Source organism: Mesoplodon densirostris, chromosome 15, assembly GCF_025265405.1.
Source record: "Mesoplodon densirostris isolate mMesDen1 chromosome 15, mMesDen1 primary haplotype, whole genome shotgun sequence".
Taxonomy (NCBI): domain Eukaryota; kingdom Metazoa; phylum Chordata; class Mammalia; order Artiodactyla; family Ziphiidae; genus Mesoplodon; species Mesoplodon densirostris.
In genome coordinates, this window is record NC_082675.1 from 25,256,016 (window position 1) to 25,281,860 (window position 25,845).

General features: G+C 52.2%; 1 protein-coding gene across 1 annotated transcript in view; it reads left to right on the forward strand.

Annotated features, from left to right (window-relative positions):
- The window catches only part of LOC132502471 (sodium/glucose cotransporter 1-like), a 98,248-nt gene that overhangs the window by 2,252 nt on the left and 70,151 nt on the right, over nt 1-25,845 (forward strand). The window contains 1 exon segment of the mRNA XM_060118348.1: nt 16,782-17,049. Within this exon segment, the coding sequence (XP_059974331.1) occupies nt 16,782-17,049 (268 nt within the window).

Sequence of the window (25,845 nt, forward strand, 5' to 3'; positions counted from 1 at the left end):
CTCATATGAAAGCAGTAGGGTCACTGAGTGTGAACCCACCCCCGTGAGCCCGCGACACGGGGCACTCCGGCAGTGCCTCTGATTGTGACCTCACTCAGTTAGCAGGCACCCGCAGTGGCTTCCAAGGCACTCGGTCACTCCAGGGTAAGCCGTCTGGCTCACCCAGGCTGCCCCTCTTGGCAGCCATGCATCCACGCTCTGACCCTCAAAGATGGCACATTGAGGCCAACCCACTTTCCTGTCACCCCCTCCGGTCCCTCTGGACCTGTCTCCCACCCGTGACCCGACTTGGGGGCCACGTTCTCTCCAGCCACACCCTCCTCCCTCCAGCCCCTTACAGCACATCTCTGGGGGCTCCACGTCGCCCTCCCTTCCTGCCATCACCCCATCTTTCCCTGCACTCCTAGGTACCAGTGACCTCCAAGGGGCCCAATCCAACCATCCCCTCTCTGTCCTCCCCACTGTCAGCCTCTGAGTGGATTTGAGAACCACACCCCGTTCTTTCTCTCTTGAAACTTCTCAGCCCCCAAATCCCCTCTCCTGGGTCCTCTTTTCTCTCCTCTATCCTCCCCTTCCCCTTCCCCATTTGTTCTGTGTTGTCATCAGGCCCCGGGGAGCCAGCAGCCTGGATGCCCTTCCTTCTCTGTCCAAGGGAGCTAGAAACTGGCTGCATCTTAAAAGGGCTCGTGGAATATGACTCAGCCATTAAAAAGAATGAAATAATGCCATTTGCAGCAACAGGGATGGACCTGGAGATTATCATACTAAGTGAAGTTAAGTCAGACAGAAAGATAAATATCATATGATATCACATATGCAGAATCTAAAAATAGTGATACAAACGAACTTATTTACAAAACAGAAACAGACTCACAGACTTAGAGAATGAACTTATGGTTACGGGGGGCGGGGGGGGAGGAGGGGAGGGATAGATTGGGAGTTTGGGATTGACATGTACACACTGCTATATTTGAAATAGATAACCAACAAGGACTTACTGTATAGCACAGGGAACTCTGCTCAGTATTCTGTAACAACCTAAATGGGAAAAGAATTTGAAAAAGAATAGATACATGTATATGTATAACTGAATCATTTTGCTGTACACCTGAAACTAACACAACATTGTTAATCAACTGTACTCTGATATAAAGTAAAAATTTTTTTTAATTAAAAAAAGAAAGGGGCTCCTGTTTCTTTATCCGTCCAATCTCCCAGCCTGACCAGGGCTCTGACCTCGCTCCAGAAGGTAGGTGCCCTGAGGGCAGGAGCTGCACCCCCCTCAGTGCCTCAGAGGGTCAGCTGGGTGCGGGACGGGCATCAGGGGGCCTCTTGATGACTGCTGTCAACTTACTGCAGAACTGTCCCCAACTCTGCCCAGTTGTGGGACTGACCATCCCCAGCTCTGCCTGGTTATGGACTGATTGTCCCCAGCTCTGCTGCAGGTGTCTGTCATCTCTCTGCCACGAGGACAGAGCCCCAGGTGGGTACTGCCTGTGGATCGTGTTCTAACTCCCCCATACGAGCCCAGGAGGTGGGTGCTAACACCCCCTCACCTCATGGATGAGGAGACAGAGGTTCCAGAGCTGAGGCAGCTGCTGGCGGCCACAGGTGCTCAGGGCAACACACACGGTGGGCACCCGGGCCCCCCTTCCGAGGTCACCCCCCCTTCCCAAGGAGGCTGTGCAGTGCTGGCCAGGAGACGGTGCTGAGCACACGACCCCACAGCCTCTGGGCATCAGAGGCATCCTAAGGCTCTGTGGGGTGGGGGAACCCTGGCTCCTCAATCTATACTGACTTGGTGCAGGTAGGGCCAGGCAGGAGGGGGTTCATGGACCCTCTGAGTCCATACAGCAAAGCAGGGCAGGTTTTGTGGGCCCATTTCACAGAGAAGAGAACTGAGGCTCTGTCAGCGGGATGACAGCGGGTTGGGGGACCTGCCCAGGGTCACAGGGTGAGCTGCTGGCTGACCTGCCCCCACCCCCAGCTCTTTCCACAGCTCCTCAGCCCTGCGAGACATGTCATTCATCCATTCACTCACTCATTCATTCAGCAAACTGTCAGTGAGCAGTGCTGTGGGCCAGTGCTGGGAGCAAGGAGACAGGACCACCTGCCCTGGAACAGCTCATGTGCTGGGCGGACAGCCGTAGAGCCCATCGCTGACCCCAACGCTGACCCCACCGTGTCCTCAAGCCCCCAGGTCAGCTCCCCACCCAGGGAGCATCTTCCCGCACACTTGGGATAAGATTTCATCCACTGCCCGGTCCCAAGTGGCAGATCCCCCAGCAGCCGGCACTGGCACATCTACAGGTCTCATCACAGCCCCTCAGGCAGCCTTGAAGTCCCCATCAGGGCTGCCATTGCCCACTTCACAGAGGGCACACTGACCATGAGGGATGCACCGGGCCTGCCCAGCTCAGCTCAGAGCCAGGACAGCCCCTGCAGACTGGTGGCCCCAGGGCACCGGCAGCTGGGGCGGCTGTCCTCGCTGGGCTGACTCTTTGTGGAATAAAAAAGAGTGTCAGGTCAGGGGAGGGGGCTTGGCCTGGCCCTGCCCTGCCTGCTGTGCGACCCTGGGCAGCACCCTCCATCCAGGGCTTCCTTGTGGGAGGCCAAGACTGGGGGAGGTGACTGATGGGGGAGGGGGGTTGTGGCTTCCTTCACAGCAGAGCCCGGAATAGCCTCGGGCAGGGAGGGCACAGGGGCCCTGGGGGAGGGGAGGGGAGGGGACTGCTGGGGCCCTGGGGGAGGGGAGAGGAGGTGACTGCTGGGGCCCTGGGGGTGGCCCAGGAGCTTCTACTGAGCTGAGCTGGGTGATTCTCCCGGCCCACTGTGAGACCTGCAACGTCACCAAGAGAGCACAGCCCGGCCAGGTCTGGGCAGGGGAACACCCTTGTCCTTCCCCGCTCAGTGTTCACCAGAGCACCGCAGTGGTTGCAAGGGGCTCTGCCCCGGCCTGTGTCTCTCTGGATACAGACCCTCACTCCCAACACAAAGGTCTAAACCCAGGTTCCCTGCCATTTTGAAAATACAGCTTCCAGGGGTGTCCGCGGAGCAGTCAGCTGTCTGCTGCCACACCCGCTGGTTCAGTGACACAGGACACAGCAACGTGAGGTCTACATCTCTCAGAGAGTGCTGTCCTCCTCCTGGTCAGGTCCTGCGTCCCCGGCCCACCTGTGCCCGTGATGGGGCATCAACCTCCTCCCTGCAGCTCCTGAGCAGGACGGGTGGGAGGAACGGGCCAGGTTGCCAGGGTCCCTGGCTGCACGCACACAGAGGAGCATCCCCCACCGGCATCCACGCGCCAGGCTAAGTCTCCTGCTGTGCAGGAGACTTTGTGAGGCTTCGAGGGGACGCACTCCCTCGAGTTGGCCAGAGAACCCCCGCTTCTGTATGGTCACCTGGAGGGACTGCACAGCGGTCTCACGGACACAAACGCAGTGATGTGACAGAGGGTAGTTGGTCCTGGCAGGGCCAGTCTTTGGACCAGTTTTTCTGAAAAGCCAGTTGGTCACCTTGGATCACAGCAAACCTAATCCTGTTTGGCCAGAAATCCCCCAGTGACAGCCTCCCCCAGAACACCGGGCCCAGGGAGGGGTCCAGGGGGTGACCTGCCTCCTAGATTTCACTGACGTTCCCAGTTCATGCCCATGTCTTGGTGTGATTATTTTTTTAATTAATTTTTATTGAAGTACAGTTGATTTACAATGTTGTGTTAGTTTCTGCTGTACAGCAAAGTGAATCAGTTACGTTGCTGAAACCCTGGCCTCTGTTCACCAGTGCTGGATAGAAACGCAGAGACAGAGCTTTGGAGGAGTAGAAAAGTGCAGCTTTATTACTTTGCCAGGCAAAGGGAGCCACAGAGGGCTAATGCTCTCAAGACTGTGAACCCCTTCCTGGGAAATAGGAAGGGGTCTTATAGTTTCAGGGTGGAAAACAGGGCTGTAGAAAAGGATCGGGACTGATGTAGTCTTGCATTCTTCTTTTCTCCTGGACACATTGAGATCATTAGGGCTGGCGTCCGGTGGTTCCGGAACAGGTTCTGGTGGTCCTCGAGGTTATCATCCCATCACCTTTCTGGAATAAAGAATGCTCCCAAAGGAAAGGAGTCTTAGGGAGTGTCATCTTGGAGAAGTAAATATCAGGTGCATAGTACAACTTTAGCTAGAGGGCAATCATTTTCAGAGTGCAATTAAGCAAGAAAGAGAGGGGAAAAAAATATCTGTAGGAGACAGGTTGAACAGGCAGAAAGAGTAAGGGCTGGATAAGGGCTAACATAATGGGGGTACCTCAACAAGCTTCTGCTACAGCAGTTATACATATACATATATCTACTCTTTTTCAGAGTCTATTCCCATGTAGGTCATTACAGAGTATTGAGTAGAGTTCCCTGTGCTATACAGTAGGTTCTTATTAGTTATCTATTTTATATATGGTAGTGTGTATATGTCTGTCCCAATCTCCCAATTTATCCTTCCCCCTCCCTTACCCCCTGGTAACCATAAGTTTGTTTTCTACATCTGTGACTCTTTCTGTTTTGTAAATAGGTTCATTTGTACCATTTTTTTAGATTCTACATATAAGTGACAAACCCACAGCAGACATCATTCTCAATGGTGAAAAACTGAAAGCGTTTCCTCTAAGATCAGGAACAAGACAAGGATATCCACTCTCTCCACTTTTATTTAAAATGTATTGGAAGTCCTAGCCATGGCAGAGAAGGAAAAGAAATAAAAGGAATCCAAATTGGAAAAGAAGTAAAATTGTCACTGTTTGCAGATGACATGATACTATACATAGAAAATCCTAAAGATGCTACCAGAAAACTACTAAAGCTCATCAATGAACTTGGTAAAGTTGCAGGATACAAAATTAATACACAGAAATCTCTTGCATTCCTATACATTAACAACAAAAGATCAGAAAGAGAAGTTAAGGAAACAATCCCATTTACCATCACATCAAAGAGAATAAAATACCTAGGAATAAACCTACCTAAGGAGGCAAAAGACCTATACTCAAAAAACTATAAGATACTGATGAAAGAAATCAAAGATGACACAGATGGAGAGATATACCATGTTCTTGGATTGGAAGAATCAATATTGTCAAAATGACTATACTACCCAAAGTAATCTACAGATTCAGTGCAATCCCTATCAAATTACCAATGGCTTTTTTTTTTTTTTTTTTTTTTTTTTCCGGTACGCGGGCCTCTCACTGTTGCAGCCTCTCCCATTGCAGAGCACAGGCTCTGGATGCGCAGTCTCAGCGGCCATGGCTCACGGGCCCAGCCGCTCCACGGCATGTGGGATCTTCCCGGACCGGGGCACGAACCCGTGTCCCCTGCATCGGCAGGAGGACTCCCAACCACTGCGCCACCAGGGAAGCCCCTACCAATGGCATTTTTTCACAGAATTAGAACAAAAAGGTTTACAATTTGTATAGAAACACAAAAGACCTCAAATAGCCAAAACAATCTTAAGAAAGAAAAACGGAACTGGAAGAATCAGGCTCCCTGACTTCAGACTATACTACAAGATTATTAATAGCTCTCCTTCCACTCCCAGAAATGTCCCAGTGTGGATGATAAATTTTGGTCGTCTGAGTGCAGGGAAACTGTTTGCTGAATGGCTGAATGACTCTCCTTATATGTTAAAATGTGGGGCTCAAGGTCAGCACCAGGCTTTGTGGTCAGCTGACTGTGCAGTGCCATCGAGTCCCCTGACAGAGGTTCAGGATGGGGGTAGCAGCCTCACCAAGGGCCACCCCCAGGGGGTCACCATGGGGCTCCTGAGCCCTGTGGGCCTTGACTGGAGCCCTGGTGTGAGCTCACACCATACCCGCTCATGAGAGCCCTGAGTGTGATCCTGACACCATTTCCCACCCAGTGATAGGTCCGCATGTGTGGAAACCTACAAGGAACGGATCCTCCGGGCAGCCCTTGTCCCCAGGGAAACTGGGAGGAATCAGGGAGAATGTCTTGGGCAACAAGGACAGGGGCCAGGGGAGGGGCTGGGTCATCAGATGCCCTGTGTCCACTCCAGGGACAGAGTAGCTAATGGTCAGCGCGACCCACCAGGGCACTGCCATGCATGTGTTTCCACACAGGTCGGGGTGACACTCTCTTCCTGTGGCCACATCAACCCCCCAGATCCCTTCTGCTCCTCACACCCGGCCTGGGGACATCTCACGTCAGGGCTGGCATCCACTGAGCATCCTCTGTGCCCAGGGCTGTGCTGGGCACCAGAGTCTGGATCCCCCTCCGGCCCTCACCAAGATGGGCAATCCCTGCCCGCCCAGGGCCCGGCCTCCTGGGAACATGCTGGGGTCTCCTGACCATCCCAGGAGGAGGGAGGAAGCCTTGGCCAGACCCCAAACAGGCTCCCTAAGGAGGACAGAAAGGCTGCTGTGGGCAGGCCGAGAGCGGCTCTCCGAGGGAAGGTGGGACCCCAGAGCAGCCTGGTGAGCCCACCCGCAGGGTCCCTGGTCACACAGGGCCTCCAGCTCAGTGCTAGTGTGGACCAAGGCCCTGCGTGGATGAGGCCTGCTGCAGTCACTGCCCGGGGCAAAGCCACTGCTCAGCAGCCCTTTCCTGAGCACATACCATGTGTGGGGACCTCAGCGGTGGCAATGCAGCTCTGCTGGGGCTCCTGTGGGCACAGAGAAGCAGCCTATAGAGAGGGAGTGGTGTTGTGCAGGACGGCCTCGTGCCCTGGAGAAACGAACCAGGGTGAGGGCTGGGGGTGCCCGACTGGGCCTCATGAGGGGCCACGGCCAAGCCTGGAGGCGGCCAGGGGGCAGGACAGCCCTGACTCTGGGTTGGTGGCTTGGGGCCTGTGTCCCCGCCATGCAGCCGGGCTGGTGATAGTGGAAACTCGCTCCCTGGGGTCCAGGAGGGACGGTCAGATGGAAAATGGACGTTTGCTGGTCTCTGAGGTTGACTGTTGCTGCCATTAGCATCTGCCTGTTCGGGCCCAGCCGGCCTCAGGCCAGCACCCCTGGGCTCCCCATGGGCCCCACCCTCACCTCCGCGCAGCTGGCCTGGTGAAACCAAGAGGCCCTGATGCCCAAAATAGCTGGGAAACGCCAACCGGCCCAGCCCGGGGAAGCAGGTGCCTCCCTCTCCCCAGGCTGGGGGGAGGAGTGGCTCCAGTTCTGGAAGCTTCCACCAGCTCCCTTGGAGAAGGGACCTGCGTCACAGCACCCAGGCCGCCCAAGCCCCTGCGCGCAGGCCTGAGCTGGGCAGAGATCATGTCAATCAACCATCAGAAGGGGCATCTTCTGTTCCAGAATCTTGTGTCTGTGTGGGTCGTACCCACTCCTCGGGGCCCCCAGGGACCTCTCTAAACGCCAGGCACGCAGCTGCGGCTGATGTGGGACACAGTCAGACACTCGGGGCTCAGAGGAGCCCGGGGGGCAGGGCTGGCCAGGGCTGGACATGGGGCACTGCAGTCACACCTTCCCTGCTGTCCCCACACCTGGGACTCTTCTGGGGAAGGGACTGGGCCAAGGACGGGGAAGCAGGGAGAAATGGGGACCCTCACAATCACTGCACTGGGAGCCCTGGGTCTGGGGTAATAATGAGGAGCCCAGAGCACAGATGTCCCCCAAGAGGCCTCATGCGGTCCTTCCCCAATGGACAGGACCTCAGATTGGTCAGTCACTCATCCATCTGTCTGTCCATCTCTCTGTCCATCTGTCTGTCCACCCATCCATCCATCTACCCATCATCCATCAATCCATCCATCCAAAAAGCCTCCCTCGGGCCTCCTGGGGGCCTGGCCTGTGTGGGACTCTCAGCTACTCATGTCCCAGGAAAGGCAGGACTGGCCCAGTCAAGGCCAAAGTTAGACCTGCAACGTGCCTGCTTCACCATGGAAGGAGAGGTCTTTGGACACTGGGTGCCCTGTTCCCTGCCCAGTCTGCCCTGTGCTCGGTAGATATGCTGAGGTCAAAGAGAGGGCAAGAGGTGTGACAGATGGGTCAGCATGGTGAGGCCAGATGCCTCCTGCCCTGTGGGTGACCTGACTCCCCACCCCACCCCCACTCACAGTTACAGGCCTCCCCGACCCACCCTCCAGGCTGATCCTCCTATTCTCTCCTCTCCTCCCCTGTCCTTCTCCAATCAGAGAGTTTCCCAGGACATTCCAGGGCTCCAAGGTCCTGATGGGAGTGGAGATGGGGGACAAGCACCCAGCCACAGTTTCCTGAGTTCACCCCCAAAGAAGCAAATCACTTCCACAGGGTTGACTCCACCAGCTCGTTCTCAGGGGACACTGCCAATAGGTCCCCCGGCCCAGGGAAGCCGGGAGCCAGGTCCACAGGCCACAGCCATAACATCGCATCACCTGACACATGAGACGTGCAGTACCCCGGGGGGCGAATGCCCCCACCCGAGAGTCTGGGGGAGTATGGCCCTCACCCCAGCACTGATCAATCAGCTCATCAACCAGTGTTCACGCCCATCGCCCCTCACTGCCCCTGTGGGCCCAGGTCGTGTCCTGGAGGTGAAGCTAAGACAGGGAAACTCGCCCCTGCCCAGCCCAGAGCCCATGGTGCCAAGAGATCCTCCCCCACCAGTAAACATTAGCAGGGAAGACAAGGACGGTGGATCCTGGGGTCCTGGGGTGTCAGCCAAGGGGAGCAGTGGCAACTTCAGCCACCCCAAAACAGGGCCTGGGAGCTGGACCCCCAGGGCTGAGGGGCAGAGGGAGGAAGGGCCTCCCGGGGGGTCAGCATGAGCAAAGGCACAGAGCGGGGGGGCTGCAGCAGCCCTCGGCTGGCGCACACAGCCCCCCAGTGAAGCACCCTGACCCCTCCGCCTCGGAGACTACAGACTCCTGTCTCCCGCGCCGCCTGGCCCACCACCCTGCTCACCGCCCAGCAATCCCTTGCATTCGGTGCCACATGGCAGGGCCCTGCCCTGGGGAGGAAGAGGAATCAGACGCAGACTAGACGCTGGGCAGAGAGGGACGAGCAGAGGGTGCGGGGAGCAGGCCCAGGGAGGGACCGGGGGGTGGTGGGTCGGGAGTTCTCCAGGGGGGATGGTTCTCTGTGCCGCACACAGTGAAGCCGGCTGGTGGGCCAGAGTGTCCCAAGCCCTGGAGCCCAGCAGAGGGACAGGGACGGGGTTCAGAAGAGGTGAGGCGGGGGGCAGAGGCCCTGAAGGCCTCAGTCCTGACCAGATCTGAGATTCCAAAAGGCAGCTGCGCCCTGAGGCTACTGAGTGGCCTACTGTCCCGAACCATTTACAAAACACGCAACACGAGTTACCCAGCTGAGCCACTTCTGGATTCTGTGGGGCTCACAGCCAGCATCACCGTCCCATCTCACAGGTAGGAAAACTGAGGCCCAAAATGATTAACATCCCAGAGAGCGAGACAGAGCCAGCCCCCGGTGTTCCCCCTCCCAACCTGGGGCCTCCCCTCTGAGGGACAGGAAACTGAGGCCACACAGGGGCACCCGGATGGAAAGCGGCCCTCTGCAAGGCCCCAGAAGCCTCCTGTGGGCAACCTCCCCCCATCACCCCCCAGCCCCGGCCCGAGTCAGGGGAGAAGAAAGGAGGCCCGAGAGTGGACCCAGTGGCCACACCGCCCCATGGCTGGAAGGAGGGAGGGCTGGTGGCAAAGGGCCTGGAGGAGTCCAGACCCCAGGGTGGACAGGGAGGGTGTCCCTCACCCACAGCCCTTCTCAGCCCTTGACCTTAGGCCATTTGCTTCCCTCTGTGGGCTCAGTTTCCTCGTCCCATCTCTAAAGGGGGTGATAAGTCTCTATCCCAAAGGGTGGACTTGGGGATTGAGGGAGCCAATGTCTGTGAGGTGCCTGGACCATGGTGACCCTCACCCACCCCAGCCACTGCTGTCACCTCCTGGGCTCTTGCCTGGGACCTGCCTCTGACATGCTGTGTGACCTTGGGCAAGATAATTCCCCTCTCTGGGCCCCAGCTTTCCCCTCTGCTCAGGGAGTGCTGGGTGAGGGACCCTGTGGGCCAGAAACTATAGGAAAACTGTTCGATTCCTGGATGAAGGGGCTGAGCAGGGAGGCCCCGGGCCTGGAGGGGCAGTGAGGCCCGAGGTGGGAACAGGGTGGGGGCCAGGCCAGGACAAGGAGAGGGTGGAGCAGGGGCCCTGCCTGCAGCTGACCACCCCTGGGAATCCCCAGGCTAAAGTTAACCCTGCGTTGGCCGAAACCAGAACTCAGGGTGACAAAAGGGAGAAGTAAGGGGAAGAGAAACTGGGCCCATGGTCAGCGGGGCGTGGGACGGGTGACAAACAGGGCCAGGTGTGGCCCGGGACGACGGGACAGGGCAGTTTCAGGGCTGTAGTCGGATGTTTGTGCAGCTCGCAGGTGGGGGTAGCAGAATCCTCCCCCTCCCCCACCCCCTCCCAGCCCCCTCTCAGCCCCGCCTGGGCCTGATGCCGCCCCCTGGCTGCCTCCCCACAACCTCCCCCAGCTCCATCCTGGGTCCTAGAATCCTGGAGGGCCCTACCCCAGGGGATCTCAGAACCACTCAGGGGTGGCCCTCACTGTCAGCAGGGCCCTGGGAAGGGAATGACCCGGGGCACAGAGCAAGTCAGCATGGGAAGGGAGGGGCTCCGGTCCCAGACTCCCAGCCCCAGGCCCTTCTGGCAGCAGAATGAGTGGATGGGTGGGCGATGGGGTAAGCACAGGCCTCCGGCTGCCCAAGACCCCATGATTCTGAGGGGCCCCAGGGAGACGGACACATCCCATCTTTTCAGGAGGGAATGTGTCCCCGTGTCCGTGGGATGGGGACGCACTCCCCTTTGACCCAGCAGCCCTGCTCGTGGGAGTTCATCACCGGCCCAGGGCGCAGAGACGCCGAGGTACCCTGCCCTGCATCTCTAACAGAGATACATTCAGACAGCCTAACATCCACAGCTCCAAACAGCCTTGGAGACGTGCCATGGACGGATTCCACCGTGGGGGCCAGGGGACAAGGGCAGGTGACAAGAGGAGGTCTCATCTGAGCCCATCTTTGTGAAAAGGACATGACTGTTATAGGGAAAATTCTGGAAGGATACACACCAACACGCTGAATCCTCCCTGGTAGCAAGATCAGATGTTTATTTCCTTCTTTATGCTTCTCTGTACTTTCTCATTTCTCAAAGAATGTGGATTACTTTTATCATCAGAAAACGAAACAGTAAACTGATTCAAGATCAACGACCCTCTAAAAATGGTGTGTTAGAAGGTTTGAACGGCACTGTGAAAATAACATTATCCCCAAGAGGTCACAAGACAAGACCTGGCACGTGTGAGCGTGTCTCTGTATCTACATCCACATCCATGTCCATATCTCTTACCTGGGGCTACCTGTGGCGGTGGACCTACAGGTAATGTTGGTTTTCATTCGGCACATTTGACTTTTCTGATTTATTGGGTAATTATGAAAAACAAGATTTTTTTCACTTAAGTAAGGATATTTATTCCAACTCACTTAACATTCAACAAATATTTATTGCTTGCCTGCTACATCCGTGACAGGCTGGGTGCAGGGTTTGGGACTACACTGATGAAAAGACAGAGAGTCATCCCTCTTGGGCAGTGGTCCAATGGGAGAAATGTATATGGAAAGAGGTCATTACAATGCTGAGATGGATTGTTACCTCTAGGTCTTAGGTCATGTCCAAATCCACGAAACTCTCTCACTGCACCAGCTCCACACCCAGGCAGGAAGGTTAATGAGCCCCTAAAAACAGAGAGAAGGTATTCCAGGGGTGCTGAATACCTAGCAGCAGGCATTGAGCAAAGAGGATCAGAGAAAAGCACCCCCCTTTTAAATACAGTTAAAAACAGAAGCGTGAGCGATTGCAAACAAAAAGTTTAAGTAATTTCTGCAAAGAGTAATAAAAACCTTCCCACCAATAAAGCAAATTCGCATGGGACACAGTCCAGGATGGGCAGAACTTATGAAGGAAAGAGGCGCTGTCTGAAGCAGAGCAGGATAGGCTTCAAGAATTTTTACCCAGTTCTTTGGACAGGAAGAATTATGTGGTAGATCAGAGCACAGTCCATGTAGGTGAGAAGACCTAGGGTGACAAACTTCTCTGCCATGTAGGCGACAATTTACCTTGGCAACTAATCTCTCTCCCTGTGTTCTGATCTGGCCGATGTTGATAATATTAGTGGCCGCCTCACATTTCCATCTTGAGGAATGCAGGAGGGGATGTACCTAGATCCTTTCACAGAATAGCAGGTTCAGTGAATGGAAGAAACAGGTTAGAAATGATTGTTGGAAACTCCCTCTCCGTCATGTAGAGTTTGTTAATCCTAATTACATTTATAGGTGCCATAGGAGCTTGTAGATATGTCATTTCTTTTCTTATACTCCTAAACCCTCTATTTAAACTCTCCACTTAAGGTCATTGCCAGCTAGAAGTCCTGTAAGTGACATGAAGACACCTCAGTTGTTCACTCCTCACTTTCTCCCCAGAAAAATACAAGTGTTTAGCCCCAGTCAGTGAGTCTGGTGCTGTGGCCCAGAGTCCCAAAAGGCAGGGACTCAACAGCCATCTCTCTAGCCTGCCTGCCTCCTGCCCCAGCTCCAGCTCCAGAATCCTCATGGACGAAGGAAGAGGTGCAGCCCCCTTCCTGGGTCTGCAGACTCTGCATCTCGCCCCCAGCCCCGTGCCTGGCAGCTTCAAGGCTCTCAGTAAACAGTTTGAATGAGGGAGGGAAGGAAGATAGGGACGGGTGAATAGATGGATGAGTGGGTGGGTTGGTGGGTGCATGGGCAGGTGGGTAGTTGGGTGGGTGAGTGGATGGATGGACAGTTGGGTGGATGGATGGGGAAATAGCTGGATGATTGATGGATGTGTGGGTGGATGGGTCAGTGGCTGGCTGGCTGGATGATTGATGGATGGGTAGATGAGTGGGTGGATTGGTGAGTTCATGGGTAGGTTAGTAATTGGATGGGTGAATGGATGAATGGATATTTGTGTGGGTGGGTAGATCCTAATTATGAGAAACACAGAACCTTAGTGCCTGGCAACTCTGTGGAAAGGGGCTGAACGCGACACCCAGGTTCCAGTCCCAGCTCTGATCCTGACTTGGTGTGACCTTGGGCCATTTCCTTAGTGCCTCTAAGCCTTGTCCCCTTGCAGGCAAAGATGATGTCAGCCCCTGCCCTGCCCACCTCACAAACTGCTGGGAAGAACACTGAAAGGACATATATGCGTGAAGATGTTTTAGAAATCCGAGAGGCTTCTCAGGTGCACTCTTAGCCTTGGAAGGACCTTGCAGGGCATTGAGCTGACTCACCCCTGGCTTTGGAGCACAGCTGTGGGAAGAGCCTGAGCTTGGAGCCCAGACAGACCTGGGTTCCAATCCTGGCTCCACCACTTTCCAAGTGTGTGACCTTGGGCAGGTGACTGTCCTTCCCATGTCCTCCTCTGTGATGTGGAGGTGATGACAGCGGCAGCTACGCCTCGGGGCTGTGAGACAATTCAGGGGGATCATTCAGGAAAGCACTCAGCACAGCACCCAGTAAGGGTGCAATGATGGATCTGAGGTCTACCATCTGGGGTCACAAAGAAGAGGCTCAATCCTGCCCTCTCTGTAGCAGTGTTCCCTGGAGGCCTGGAGGTGTTCCAGGACATCTAACTCGGGAGTTCAGAAACCCTGAAGTGTGTCTGTAAAAATGCTGATTGTGGGGAGAGGTCCAGGGTTTTGTGCAGAAAAAAGGCCGTGGCCTGTGGAGGACTAACCACACTGATCTAATCCAAGACCCTCATTAAGGAAAAACAGAGACTCTAAGCCCACACAAGAGCACTCGGTGGGTCAGAGGAAAGCCAAGTACACAGGCATTCAGTCCAGCGTGATACCCTCCTTACCCAGCAGCGGGGGCCTGCCTTGGAACACAGGGCCTGAGATAGGATTACCGCCACCTGGTAGCAGCGTGTACCAGGCAGAAGCCACCAGGATTGGGGCATGGCAGGAGGACTGCAGGGGTCACCATTTGGATTGCGCAGTAGGATTGTGAGGAATTTCAACTTTCTTTTTAAATTTGTCTCTCAAGTTTGTTATAAGAGGACTTCAACAATAAATTAAAGTTGAGGGAGAAAGAGGTAGTGGCTGGTGGCAAAACATCTCACCCACTCCCCCAGGGGACTTACAGTTCATGATCTTGTGCTGATGAAAATCAACCCAGCGAGAGGCCCAAACAGAGGGAAATAGAGTTTATCAAACACAAGTGTGACCTGCAGCGGATAATCCAGGGAGGGAACTGCTGAGCCTGGGACAGATCTGTGTCCTGTCTCAGGGCCATCCTGCCAGAGAGGTGCAGGTGCCTCTGGGGCCCGAAACTCCAGGCCCAGCTGGAGGTAACAGGATGTAGATGAGCTGCAAGGATACAGGTGTCAGCTCAGCATCAGGGAGAATCACCTTGTTTGTTTTCTGAGTTCCTCTTAAAATAGAGTTTACTGGTCTTGGTCTTTGGTTTTAAAATAATAACTGCTCACTGTAAACAACGTGAAGACTACAGAAAAACAAACAGGGGGGGGAAATGCACCCCATGTATTTCACCCAGAAGAGCCGCCACTAATATTTTGATGGATTTCCTTCTATTTTAATCCTATTTTAATTGTAAACTGTAAAAACCACAACATAAATAAATAAAATGTGTCTGTAAAGTTTAAAAAGTAAAAACAATAGTGGTGATAGTTGCACAACATTGTGAATGTGCATTTCAAAATGGTGGATTCTCTGTGATGTGAATTTCCCATTAATTAACTTCACAGGCTCAGAATGTGGCCACAACCTCAGGAACCCTGATTTCATCATCTCTTTACTTTTCCTTATAGTTTTAGGTCCTCTGTGTTTGCCCTTAAACCAACCATTTTCAACTTCGCCTGTTTTTGAACTTCACATAGATTAAGTTAGAGTGTGTGTCAGGGAACTCTGTTCAGTATTCTGTAACAACCTGAATGGGAAAAGAATTTGAAAAAGAATAGACCCCTGTATATGTATAACTGAATCACTTTTCTGTACACCTGAAACTATCACAACATTGTTAATCAACTATACTCCAATATAAAATAAAATTTCCTTTAAAAGTTAGACTGTGTGTGTCTTCTTTCTCTCAACACTGTGTCTGACACCACCCACACTGCCCAGCACTGCTTTCACTGCGGACATGGAGGGGCCCCCACCCAGCTGTGCGCCTGGCTGGCCACCACTGGGCAGATCTGCCCCTGGAGTAGGACCACCAACACTGAAGTCGGAGGGAGGGGTTCTCCAGGGCCTGTCATTGTCCAATGCATTGTTTCTACTTGTTTTGTTTTAAAAAATGGAGACAGTTGAATTTTTTCCTGATTATAAAAAGATATACAAAGATTCTTTACAAATAAAATAGGAAAAAAGGTATAGAGATGGGAAGTTTCCAGCACAGCCTGAAGATCACGTTGGTTGTACCTGGTTTGTGTCCTTCCGGACTGGACCTCACATTCCACACAGACAACAGATCAATGATCGATGATAGATAGATGATGGATAGATAGATGATAGATACATAGATGAAAGATGATAACAGATTGATAGATAGATAGATAGATGACAGAGAGAAGAGAGGAGATGGATGGGTAGATATTTTCCTTTCGTCACTGAACAGCACACCCACGCATGTGTGGTAACCTGGGCGTGCGTCACGCTTGTGAACCTGCGGCTCTCACGACACTCAGTGGGTCCCTCCGGGCACTACTGTCCCGCACAGGATGCAGCCAACACCCCGGCCTCCATCCCTGGGCAGGGATTCCACCACTGACTTCGGGTTGACCCTCCCCACAGGGATCAAAGTCATGCCCGTCTAAGGCTTTGAGAGCTCCTTCCAGAACGACTTCCAGAAAGGCAGCACACATTGCCCCCCACCCCTCAGAGCCCGGGAGGACCCCTGGATCGTAGGGAAGGGATGGCACAGGCGTGGACAGAGAGGAGCCCAAGGACACTGCCCCCCCACCTGTCCCACCTGACCCCTGCTCTGCTCTGAGGCGGAAGGCAGACAGGGGCCCCGAGGCCTCTTCCCAGCTCTTCAGAGCACCCACCACAAGCTGGCCTGAACCAGCCGGAAGCCCCCTTCTCAGGGAGTCTTCGGACCCCTCCCCGCCAACCACGGTTGCTCTGTGTGTCTCCCTGGCAGCACGGAGCCCCCAGTGAGAAGAGAAGGAGCAGGGCTGTGAGCTCAGCTCCCCACTGCTCTGGGGTTTGTGGGCGGGGGGAGTGTGTGAATGCTGGGAGTGGGGGTCTGTGGGCTGGGGTCTGTGGAGTCTGCACAGTTGGAGCTGTGGGAAGGCCCTGTCGGTGGTCTCCACAGTCAGAGCCAAAGGAAGGGGTCTGGCCCCTCTGCCCCAAATAACGTCTGGTCCCTCAGCTTCTGAGGCCAGAGACCCCCAGCTTGCCCTTGATGGGGGAGCGTTGGAGGGGAGGTCCCCAGCCCCAGCGTCTTCAACAGCAGGGCCTGATTCCCCATCTCCCTGGCCCTGATTTCAAGAGTCTGGGGTGTCAGGCCCATTAGGGGTCCCGGCTGCCCAGCCCGGCTGCCCCAGGAGCCAGAGGGGGTGAGGGTTACTGGGGAACCTGGAAGGGGTCTTAGAGATTGGGTCCCACCCACTCAGCTTTCACAGGAGAAACCGGGCCCACAGGGGGCAAAGGACTTGCCTGGGTCACACTGTGAGCCCAGCTGCTGGACTCAAGGCCCAGTGCTCTCCCCCACCACACCCATGATGTTCACACGCCCTTGGCCCTGAGGGGCCCCCTCTGCTCAGCCAGGCTCCAGCCCCACGACCTGCACCCCAAGACTCAGCATTGGCCATTGTGAGCTGAGGAGCCCTCAGGTTCTGCAGTCAAGGCCACAGGGCCAGCACTCTCCCGGCCAGGCCTCCCAGCCAGGCTCCTCTCTGATCAACGGGCCCCGGCCTGGCTTGGCTTCTGCAGGCCTAGTGCCTGTCTTCTTCCTCTGGGCCTTTGGGGTCCCACCCACACCCCCAGCCACCATCCAGGCTCAGAGGCAGCCCGTGTGTGACATCCCCGTAGGTGAGTCTCAGTCCCACCCTGAGCAGACACCACATGAGGGGGCCACAGGCACGGTGTCCAGTGCTTATTGATCATGAATGGGTGGGTACGCAGTGTCAGAGAAGAGAGGACTTCCAGGCCTCAGGGAGCAGACTGAGCCCCCAGACCAGGGTCCCTTCTGACGGGCCAGGCCCCAGCCCAGCTCTCCCCCAGCCTGGGGACCTCAGTCCGTGGCTGGGGCCTGGAGCTGGGCCTGTGAGGAGCTGACCTGGGGGCAGGACGGCCGAGTTTGGGAGCCCAGCCAGGCTGTCACCAGGCATCGCATGGAGGGTGTCACCCACACAGAGATGTCACCATCGTCACCTGACTGTGCTCATGGGCCACATGGAGTTGTCCGGGCTGCATTCCTGGTCACATACTCATGTCCCCGTACCGTGCCACCCCGACATAGGCATACACACACATGCACACACACACCCACAGGTGCGCACACATACGCACACACACTCACACACATGCACAAACGCTCACACAGGTGTGCACACAGAGGCTCCAGCCGACAGTGCCCTCTATTGGCCACTGTTGTCATTTCTCTGAAAGGTCACAATCACACCTGCAAAGACCCAGGATGGTTCATTAGAAATCCCGGATGCACAAGTCTGAGAAGATCGTTCTCTCCTTTCACAGGGTGGGGGATGTGACCTGGCAAGGTCACACAGCAGGTAAGCGGTGGAGCCCTGGCCCCCGACCCAGATTCCAGCTCATTCCAGCTCCCAAGGCCCTGCCAGAGCCCAGAGGCTGGACCCTCTGGGGCAGCGGAGCTGGGGGTCTTGTACTCCCACTCCCCTCACATGCACAGATGCATGGACCCCCAGGAGGGAAAAGGCACCATGGGGAGAGGAATCTCCAGACCAGAGAGTCCCCAAGACGGGCCTCATCGGTGCTGATGGGATGGGGTGTCGGAAGGGGAGGGGGCTGGACTTCACAGAAACCCCAAAATGCCAAGAACACTGACACAGACGTGCCACACGCACCACACAGAAACAAGAAATGCTAACCTGTGGTCCACTAGCTCAGATCTTCTCCCAAGAGAAGGAAACTGGTCATGCCGGGTCCCCTTGTCCCCCAGGCCCATTGTCCCTCATTCCCCAGAAGAAACAAGCACCATCCACTCCACCCATAGCCCCTGATCAGCTCCAAAGCCCAGCGCTGCCTTGGGCCCTGCAGACGCAGCAGGGGCCTGAGAGACCAAGTCCTGGAGCAAAGTCCCAGTGGGTGAGGCAGGCCAGACAAACACATTGTATTTACTATAATATGAGGTGTGACAAGCTCTTTAGGAAAGCAGGGGGTTGTGGTGACAGTGGTTGATTTAGGGGGATGGTCAGGAGAGGCCATCCCTGAATGAAGGAGGGGAACCCCGGGAGGTGCCTGGGGAGGAGTGGTCCTGGCAGAAGGGACAGCAAGTGCAAAGGCCCTGGGGTCAGATGTGTCTGTTGCAGGAACAGCAAGGAGGTCAGTGTGGCCTGATCCAAGGAAGGGGACAGGGGAGGAGGCAGGGCCCTCGGGTGCTTGCAGAGCAGTCTGAGCACCTTAAAATTTGTCCACGTTTTCAAAGGTACCTGGACTATATCATGCCGCCATACCTGCTCCTTCTAACTTCCTGCACCTACGCGTCTGGGACTGCGATCCAACCAGTCAAGCAGGGGGAGCCAGATGGCTTAGTGTGTGGACACGGCAGATGCCGGCCGGTCTGCGCGGATGGACATTGGGCAGTTCGATCCTCCCCTCACAGACACGGCCCAGGGAGCCCTGTGTATCCCTGGTGCGCGGTCAGCACTCCTGGAGGGCACACGCCCACCTGGAGCTGCGAGGACACGGCGTCTGCGACCTGTGGCAGCCGGACTCACAGCCCCGGGGACAGCCAAGTCTGGTCCTGCATCTGCGCCCCTGCTTGGATTGTGGCCCCAGGACGTTGTCCCCAGCGGTGCACCTCCCCCACGGGGTTAAGTGAAAACCCGGGCGAGGTCCACGGGAGTCACTCGCAGGTCCCTGAGCCCCGCCATCTGGGGCCCCTTCCTCTGGGTGGCCACTGTGGGTCCCCCTGTGCTACCAACTAGGGGACAGCGACCCCTGGCGGCCGAGGAGGGGGGGCAGGCCCCGGAGCCGGGCGGGAGGGCCCAGGTTAGAGGAAGCGGGGCAGGGCGACACCCTCAGGGCAAGGGAGCCCCTCCCGGTCCCTACTCTATGGGCTGAAGCTGGGACGGGTGTGCCCATGAGGGGACCCCCACCCAGGTCGCCTCTTCAGACAGAGAGGGAGAATTCTGAGTGGTCGACGCAGGGAACCAAGTCCTTCTGGCCATGACCTTGAAACTGCCCAGGTGGCCAGGACGAAGGAGAGCGCTCCTCTGTGTCAAGAGGATCTGAGCGTCTCTTAATTAGAATCGGCTCTTTGGCTTCTGCTCCCTAAAAATGGTACAGGAATTCTGCACCTTGAACCAGTTCTGGGGGAATTTGCCAATCAGTTTGGGGGAAACTGGCATCTTTACCACATTGAATCTTTCAATCCATGAATATCCTCTCTCTCTCTCCCATTAACAGGTTTTAATAATTCTCAATGAAGTTGTATGTAGAATTTTCCCCATAAACAAATGACTTGGGCATCTCTTTAGATTCATCCCTAGTAAGCTTATATAAAGTTTTTTGAGATTTTATTGAAGTGTAGTTGATTTAGAACATTGTGTTAATTTCTTCTGTACAGCGAAGTGACTCAGTACATATACTTTTTCTTATTCTTTTCCATTATGGTTTGTCACAGGATATTGAATATAGTTCTCTGTGCTGTACAGTAGGACCTTGTTGTTTATCCATACTATATATACTAGTTTGCCTCTGCTAATCCCAAACTCCCATTTCCTCCCTCCCCTACTTACCCTCCCCCTTGGCAACCACAAGTCTGTTCTCTATAAACTGATATTTTTAATGCAACTGTAAAATGTATCCTTCTTAAATGTTATTCTCTATTCATTTGCTGTTATATAGAGATACAGTAAGTTTCTGTATTTGAAATTGGACCTGCTAAATTTGCTACAATTTTTTATAGATTCTGTTAATTTATCTACATTCTGTGGGACTTGCTACATACTTAAACTTATCATCTGTGAAGAATGATAGTTTTGCTGCTATCTTCCCAATTCTTATACATTTCATTTCTTTCCCAGTCATTTCAAAAGCCAGTTCGGGAGGGGGGAGAGTTCCACTTCTGGAACAGCAACACGAAGAGTTCCACAGACCCACACCCCAGCCAAAGGGGTGAAATTATTTTTTAAATTTCTATATTTATAATAACATTTAAATGTATTTATTTATATGTTTATAATTATATATTTATAATATACAATATATCTATGTTTAGATATATATTTATATTTCTAATAAATATTTATAAATATAAATTTATTTATATTTATAAATATTTATTATGTTTGTTATAATTATGTATTTATGATAATATATAAAGATATTATATGTTTATAATTGTGTATTTATAATATATGCATATATCTGTTTTATATATTAATTTAAATTTTTAAATTTATGTATTTTAATAATACATAATTTTAATTTTAAATTTATCTATTTTAAATTTATGTATATATTTTAAAAATAATATAGTCTTTTTATAAATTTATTTATTTATTCACTTATTTAATTTTTGGCTGCATTGGGTCTTCGCTGCTGCACGTGGGTTTTCTCTGGTTGCTGAGAGTGGGGGCTACTCTGTTGCGGTGCATGGGTTTCTCATTGCGGTGGCTTCTCTTGCTGCCGAGCACAGGCTCTAGGCACGCGGGCTTCAGTAGTTGTGGCGCTCGCAGGCTCTAGAGCACAGGCTCAGTAGTGTGACGCATGGGCTTAGCTGTTCTGCGGCATGTGGGATCTTCCCGGACGGGGGCTCGAACCCGTGTCCCCGGAATTGACAGGCAGATTCTTAACCACTGCGCCACCAAGGAAGCCCACATAGTCTTTACATATAAATATTTAAAGTCTTTAAATATCATTAAAGTCTCTCTCTATATATTTAAAGTCTCTGGAAAGAGACCTAAGGGCATACAAAAAAATGTAATATTTGTTCAAGAAAGTCTACTAAAACTTGGCAAGAGCGGTGAGAGTCTGTAACATTTCACCTATGACCTGTTTCCTCCCCCTCCCAGCCCAACACGACAGCACCTCCACTCCAAGTAGGTGCAGAATGAACACAGGGCACCCTCCCCACCCAGCTCCAGGTCTAGGTGATATCTTCGTGACATTTTCCCCAGGATAAATGGTTGCCTGTGAGCACGATGCAGGCTGATTGCTCTGACCCTCAGCTAATAAGCTCCAAACGTGCTTCCTTGTAAAGGAGGATCATACTCACCTGGTCACACATCACAAATAAAACACCTCCCAGCTACCCCAAAACACCAGGCTGAGACCTTTCAACGCTAGATGGCGCCAGAGACCGCCCAATCCCATCCAGGCTGCAGGGGCTGCCGCTCAAAACTTGTAAAAACGAAGGTAGATTAGGTTTGAATTTCAGAAAAACAACGAATAACAGTTTCAGTATAAGTATGTACCCCACAATATTTGGAACATACTTATACTAAAAAATTACTCACTGTCCAGGCATCCTGTATCTTATCTGGCAACCCTATTCATGACCGATGAAAAAAAGGAGAACGGCGGTGACTTTGCGTCTTTTTTCTTTGCTCCTTATTGTGTGTGTATTTGTATTTATCAAACACGTTTTCTTCTCAGTACTACTTTATGTAGGAGTTGTCGGAGGTCCTCAGAATATTCAGTGGAACTGTGACTGAGTTTCAAGAGGAATTAACACAGTTGGCTGTGGATACAATGACTCCTGGGAGCAGGTGTCCCTCATTTTGGGGAGAGGGTGAGATCCGGACGCCGAGGTTTGGCCAGCGGTTGCAATGCCGGAATCTGCCAGCAGAGGGTGCTGGAGGAACGCGCAAGGCCACAGCGGCCAGAAACCGCTGCCCTGTTTTCCAGCTTGCCTTCCCTTTTACTGAGCACAGGAGCCAGTGATTGGTGTGAGGATGGTCCCGGGTTTGCTCAGCAACCCTGACCGACTGTTTAGCGTAAGTATATCCCAGATCTCAGCACCTATGCCCCCACCCACGGTAGGATAGGTGGGGGATGAGGGCAGCCCCTGAGATAGTGAAGCTGTGGGTCATGATTAGTCAAATCCATTCCACCTGCCGTCACTAATCAAGGCCGTTTTAAGACTTGTATGTCCTCCAAGCACGTAGCCCAAAAGATAAAATATCTGCCCTGGTTGTTTTCTAGAAACTCAGAGTCAGCTGCGTCTAGTTGGAGCTGAGCTGGCTAAAACTGGATGGGACCCCTGACCCTCCCACTGGGCATGCGCGAGGGTGCGCTCCGTAAGAAGTCCGCCCCCAGATCGTGCTGTGAGCGTGCAGAGGCCGGGAGTTGGTTATACCTGCACAGAACCACAGTCCCTGCTCCTTTTTCCAATCATTTCCCCCCACCACGCCTCAGACCGCACTGCCGTGCTGCCTGATTCTCCATCCTGTAAACACCCAGCCCCTTGCTTTCAGGGAGGCAGATTTGAGAGTGTTCTCTGGTCTCCTCACTGGCTGCCTTAAGGATAAACCCTCTCTTTGCTGCAAACCTCTGGTTGTTTAAGCGTTTTGGCCTGCTGCACTTTGGGAAAACAAAAAACAACAACAACAAAACCTGGTTCCGTAACAATAGCAAAACCATTACGCTAATCCACCTCAATACCCCACAGATTTCTGACCACCAGAGGTTTGTCTTTGAATCCCTGCAATAGTGTATTCTTCTAGAAAGCTTCTGTTTAGCCCAGGCCTCCATTTTCCAGATCCCTGGAGGGGCAATGGGGGGAAAGTTTATTAATTCAAACAGAAATTCCCAACTGCCATTTCTGCAGACCAGCTCCTGCCTGTGTCCTCAGACCAAGTCTCCCCACCCGGGGGGGGGGCGCTGACCCTGCAGACCTGGGTAGCACCCCCCCATGCCCTCCATAGTGGTGGCACTTCCAAGGCCCACCTCTGGCCACGTCCTGTGGCACGTGGCTTTGCCTCTGGCAGGCTGCACGTCGCTGCAAAGTCACACCCTCTTGGGAAAGGTCTGAGTCTCAGCCTGTGTGAGTCCCTTCCCTTCACTGTCCAGCCTCCCTCTGCCTAGAGGTGGCAGGTAGGACATGAGTGAGCCTCTCAGTCCTCTGTTACCCTTTTCATGAGTTATCTACTGTTTTTTTTTTTTCTTTCTTTTGGCTGCGTTGGGTCTTCGTAGCTGCACGCAGACTTTCTCTAGTTGTGGCGAGTGGGGGCTTCTCATTGCGGTGACTTCTCTTGTTGAGGAACACAGACTCTAGGTAGGTGCACGGTCTTCAGTAGTTGTGGCACGCAAGCTCAGTAGTTGTGGCTTGCGGGGTCTAGAGCTCAGGCTCAGTAGTTGTGGTGCTCGGGCTTAGTTGCTCTGCTGCAAGTGGAATCTTCCCAGACCCGGGCTCGAACCCGTGTCCCCTGCATTGACAGGCGGATTCTTAACCACTGCGCCACCAGGGAAGTCCCGAGTTATCTACTCTTTATAGTAAACATTTCTGCTTCAAATAATTGGTGTGGTTTGCGTCCTGACTCGACCCTGATTGACACAGCACAGCACCAAAAGGTGGTCGAGAAACAGAGGTCATTTCCAAACAGTTGCTGTCACTGATCTGAAAGTGGAAACCAAGATGAAGACACCTTCCAGAGAGAAGTGGGAGGTGGGGATGGGAGGTGGCCTGAGGTTACCAGTGCTCTTTACCCCAAAGGGCTCAGAAAGTTAGAATTCAAGGTAACAGGAGTTTTAGTCTATGAACTAATGTGTGACCAGGCAAAAAAAAAAATTAATTAAAAAAGAAGCTAGGTTTGACTCACTAGGGGCATCTCTCCTCAAGTCTTCCTGCAGTGAGTTCTGTAAGCATCTGCTGTGTGTCCACTTCTAGAGTTTCAAAAACCAGTTTGGGAGGGGGACAGTCCCACTTCTGGAACAGCAACAGGAAGAGCTCCATAGAACCACCCCCAGCAGAAGTGCTGAAAGTTATTTTTTAATTTATATATTTATTATAATATTTAAATGTATTTATTTATATATTTAGAATTACATATTTACAATATACAAATATATTTATGTTTATAGTTACATGTTTATAATATATAAATTTATTTATGTTTATAATTATATATTTACATAATGCATAACTATATGTTTATAGTTACATATTTATAATAATATATACATACATTTATTTATGTCTATTATTTATACATATTTTAAATTTATATGTATAAATTTTAAGAAATAATATATTATTTATATATATCTAAAGTCTCTATAAATTCAGTATCTCTGGAAATGAGTCTAAGGGCATAGAAAAAATGAAATATTTATTCAAGAAGTCTACTAAAACTTGGCAAGAGCAGTGAGAGTCTGTAGCATTTCACCCATGACCTGTTTCCTTCCTCCCCCCTCCCAGCCCACCATGAAGGCAACTCTACTCCATATAGATACAGAAAGAACACATGGCACCCTCCCCACCCAGCTCCAGGTCAAGGTGGCATCTTCCTGAGAGGAGCAGTCTTCAGTATTTTTCATCCCCCCACCACCACACCCCAGCTACCTGTTGCAGTGGCTAAATTCCAGGTGAGTATGGTTTGCGACACAGAGGCTCTGCCTTGGAGGCAGCACAATGAAAACACTGGGACACCCATCAGCCTCGCCCAGCTCATTTGTAAAGTGGGGATTCCATGCTGGAAGAAGTAAGCCAAGAAGATCAAAGTTGCCCTGATGACTGCCAGATCCTAAAACAGGGCTGTCATTCAGAGAGAAGACACCCAGAGCTGTGGCTCAGAGATTTTTTCCAGGGAGAGAGGTGGAACAAAATAAAGTGCTCTAAGCCCTTCCATAAATGAGCTAACTTTATTTGCAACAGGCTGTGAGAAAATTCAAAACTATTGAGCTTGTGGTGAAAACAATTAAAAGGAGACTGGTGGTGTCTTTAGATATAAGCTGAATCACAGGCCACTAATTTACCAGAGAGAATCAAGAAAAGGGACAACTAAAAAGGGATTAGAACAAATCTCAAACACTGACTTCAAAAACAATCCCTGCAAAAGAGCCCAGATTTAATTGGACCAGTCTGTGAAGCAATTGATGCCCCAGGACATTGTTGAGATGATAGAGCAATCAGCTGCAATTTAAGAAGCTTATCAGATGGCTATGGTCAGGAAGAGAGGTTCTGGTGAGGGCAATCAGGCCACAAAAAGAAATAAAAGGCATCCAGATTGAAAGGGAAGATGATGTGACCTTATACATAGAAAATCCTAAGGAATAAACAAAAACACGACTAGAGCTAATGAACACGTTCAGCAAGGTTGCAGGATCCAAGATCAATAATCAAAAATCATTTGTGAGGGCACAAATGGGTACAAAGGTTCAGTTATTCAGGATGAATGAGTTCTGGTGATCTAATGTATAGAATGACGGCTGTAGTTAGTAATACTACATTGTAAACTTGAAATTTGCTAAAAGAACAGATCTTAAATGTTCCTATCACAAAAATGTATAAGTATGTGAGGTGATGGATAGATTAATTGGCTTGATTGTGGTAATCATTTCACAATGTATATGTATATCAAAACACCATGTTGTGTAGCTTAAATATATATAATTTTAATTTGTCACTTATATCTCCATAAAGCTGGGGAAAAAATTCAATTGTATTTCTATACACTAGCA